Here is a 2,500-nt window from a genome sequence, read left to right as displayed (position 1 = left end):
AGAGTCCCAGAAAACTCTGGTCGCGTTTTGCGGCTACTATTGAATATTGGGTCTCATTATATATACACACCGGGCTCTTGTTGTGCTATTACAATACAAAGGAAATGTGCTCACTAATCATTGCTTATTATATAAGATACAAAAAATGCCGATGAAAGACGCTTGTGTTCTGGGCATCGTCTTTCAGCACTCTGCTGCTCATTGATCTCGCAAACAGAAATGATCCGATTATGGATGCACTTTAACCTTAGCACTTCAGCTGTATCATCCGATGCATGACCTGTTTTCAATAATAAGTTTTCATACATATCAACGCAATCATAGCAACTTCCTTAACGTTCCACATTAGTCGACCGCACCGTGTAAAACGAATCGGCCATTTTATACACTAGTAGTTAGCAGCAAGGTTATTTGTTTAATTGAGCTCAGTAAAAAAAATAAAAATAATCTCATCCTTGTCTCCCCCATACCCTTTCCACCAGCCTCACATTCATTACCTCCAGGCCCCACTCCTCTCAACCCTTTTCTTATGAGAAAAAAAGAAAGTAGCAACTACCACAAAAGCTAATGACAAAGTATTTTCTTGGTATTGATTAGGGCAAAACCGTATAACTCAAGTATAACTTGGAATGCAACGGAGGGAATACACCCATAGAACTAATTAAGCAACTTGTTATTGTACTCTTATATGGATCTTGATCGCATTGTTTAAACTCTATTCCAGAGCGTGATAACTGTAAGAGTGTTATAACTTGAAGAGAGAAAGGCACCCCCCCCCCAAATAAACAACAACCCCCCCCAAACCCCCCCCCCAAAAAAAAAAAACAACTAGGTAGGATGGTAGATGATTTAAAGACTCCGTGCCGATCTTACCTGGTTTAGCCAGCAATTCGTTGTTAAAATCTGGTTTTTCTCGTCCTGAGGATAAACAAGATGGAAATAGTATAGCTGTATTATAAAGTATTTCAGGTTTCTACTTTTGTTTCATTTTTTTTACATTTCATTTGTTCCCGTCACCCATTCCTTTCGTCTTCACTTCACCTACTTTTCTACACATCCTCGTACTGTTTTACATAACCCATGATTAAATATTTAACTATTCGGCCATTTGTTTACTCGTATTACGTGGCTAGGACATTGACGTACATAAAGGCGACCACAAAACAATTTCTTCAATGAAAGTTGTTACATATAATCAGAAAGAAAAGCCTATCACGTGGCCAATTCATTCTGTCATCTCAAACGATTATGTTCTTTATTACTGAACTGGTAAGTATAATTGAATGACCTCTTGCCCAGTTAGCTGTAACCAGGTTAGGGATGATAGATTGTGACCTTGTATGATTCAATGGAGAGGTGCAGTCTAACATGAATCGAAGTACTCAACGAGGGCAATATAATGGGCTCTTAGTTGTCGTTTCTCCTTCCGAAAGCTTTGTTCTGTTTGTTTGAGTAAAGAGGAGAGCATAAGCGCAAAAACGTCATTTAGAACAAAGAACACGCAGGACACAAAGCACCACAGAGACAGGAAAAAGTAGGATCTTTACGTGGCACACTCAGGCACCCATTTTTGTTTATTCGTAGGACACACGTTCAATTTATCTAATACTGATCAAAGACAAAAAAGCCTTGACCTGACAAAAAAGTAACAGGAAGCAGGCCTGCGTATACGCGTGATCTAGTCTTAGCTTCAGATACGGTGAATAACAAATAAAGGGCAGAATCCCACTGGGTTCCATTATTTTTACATAGTGTACTTTGCTACTGTTTGCTGGAGTTGGTACGTATAGAAATTGACAATAAAAAGAAGCGCCATTTGCGCTCCGAAACAGAAGAAAATGTCTGGCAAGGAATAGACGATGGGGAACCTCAAAGCAGATGCTTACTTTAGGTTTCGCCTCTGACGTTCTACTCGTTTGTTTGTTTTACTGAACATTTAAAATTTTAATTTTAGGCAGAAAACGTACCCTCTTCACTCGTCCCAGATGCCCTTTGACTATTTTCTTTGAAGAACCAGCAAATATTAATTGACAAACGTATCGACCAACTACCAGATAGCCAGCAGGCCACTCACTCAAGCAATCGATGTATTCACTGATTAGCCAACATATCAATTAGTTTAACATTCAAATGAAACGATTGTCTTTAAGCCTGTGGGCATTTTGTCATAATAATCGAGAGAGCATGATGTCGAATGCAGTATGAGAATGCTTTTATTTATGTAAAAACACAATCCGTTACTCCCGTACGCTGTTTCAATTCGATAAAGGTTGCATAATGAAGTTCCTGATGTGAAAAATTCAGTTCAAGTATGAATGCAAACTATCATCCAACTGAGAGCAGTTTTTAAAGTAAGATAGAATAGTTCTCCTTTCAAACACTCAACGTGTGCACATATTCTTTCATCTTTACGTTCCTGAGAAGAAAAAAAAGAAAATAGTAGAAAATTGAAATATTTTTCATATAATTAAAAGTATTTATAAATTAAATGATACCCATA

The 2,500-nt window shown here is 37.8% G+C and overlaps 1 protein-coding gene across 1 annotated transcript in view; it reads right to left on the bottom strand.

Moving 5' to 3' along the window:
• LOC101853763 (ligand-gated ion channel 4-like) overlaps window positions 1–2,500 on the bottom strand; it is a gene marked incomplete in the record, with an annotated part of 92,187 nt that overhangs the window by 35,193 nt on the left and 54,494 nt on the right. The window contains 1 exon segment of the mRNA NM_001280817.1: window positions 874–918. Within this exon segment, the coding sequence (NP_001267746.1) occupies window positions 874–918 (45 nt within the window).

Source organism: Aplysia californica, unplaced genomic scaffold, assembly GCF_000002075.1.
Source record: "Aplysia californica isolate F4 #8 unplaced genomic scaffold, AplCal3.0 scaffold00039, whole genome shotgun sequence".
In the NCBI taxonomy this organism is placed as follows: Eukaryota; Metazoa; Mollusca; class Gastropoda; order Aplysiida; family Aplysiidae; genus Aplysia; species Aplysia californica.
Note: the sequence above shows the minus strand (reverse complement) of the source record. Positions and strands in the feature narration are given on the sequence as shown.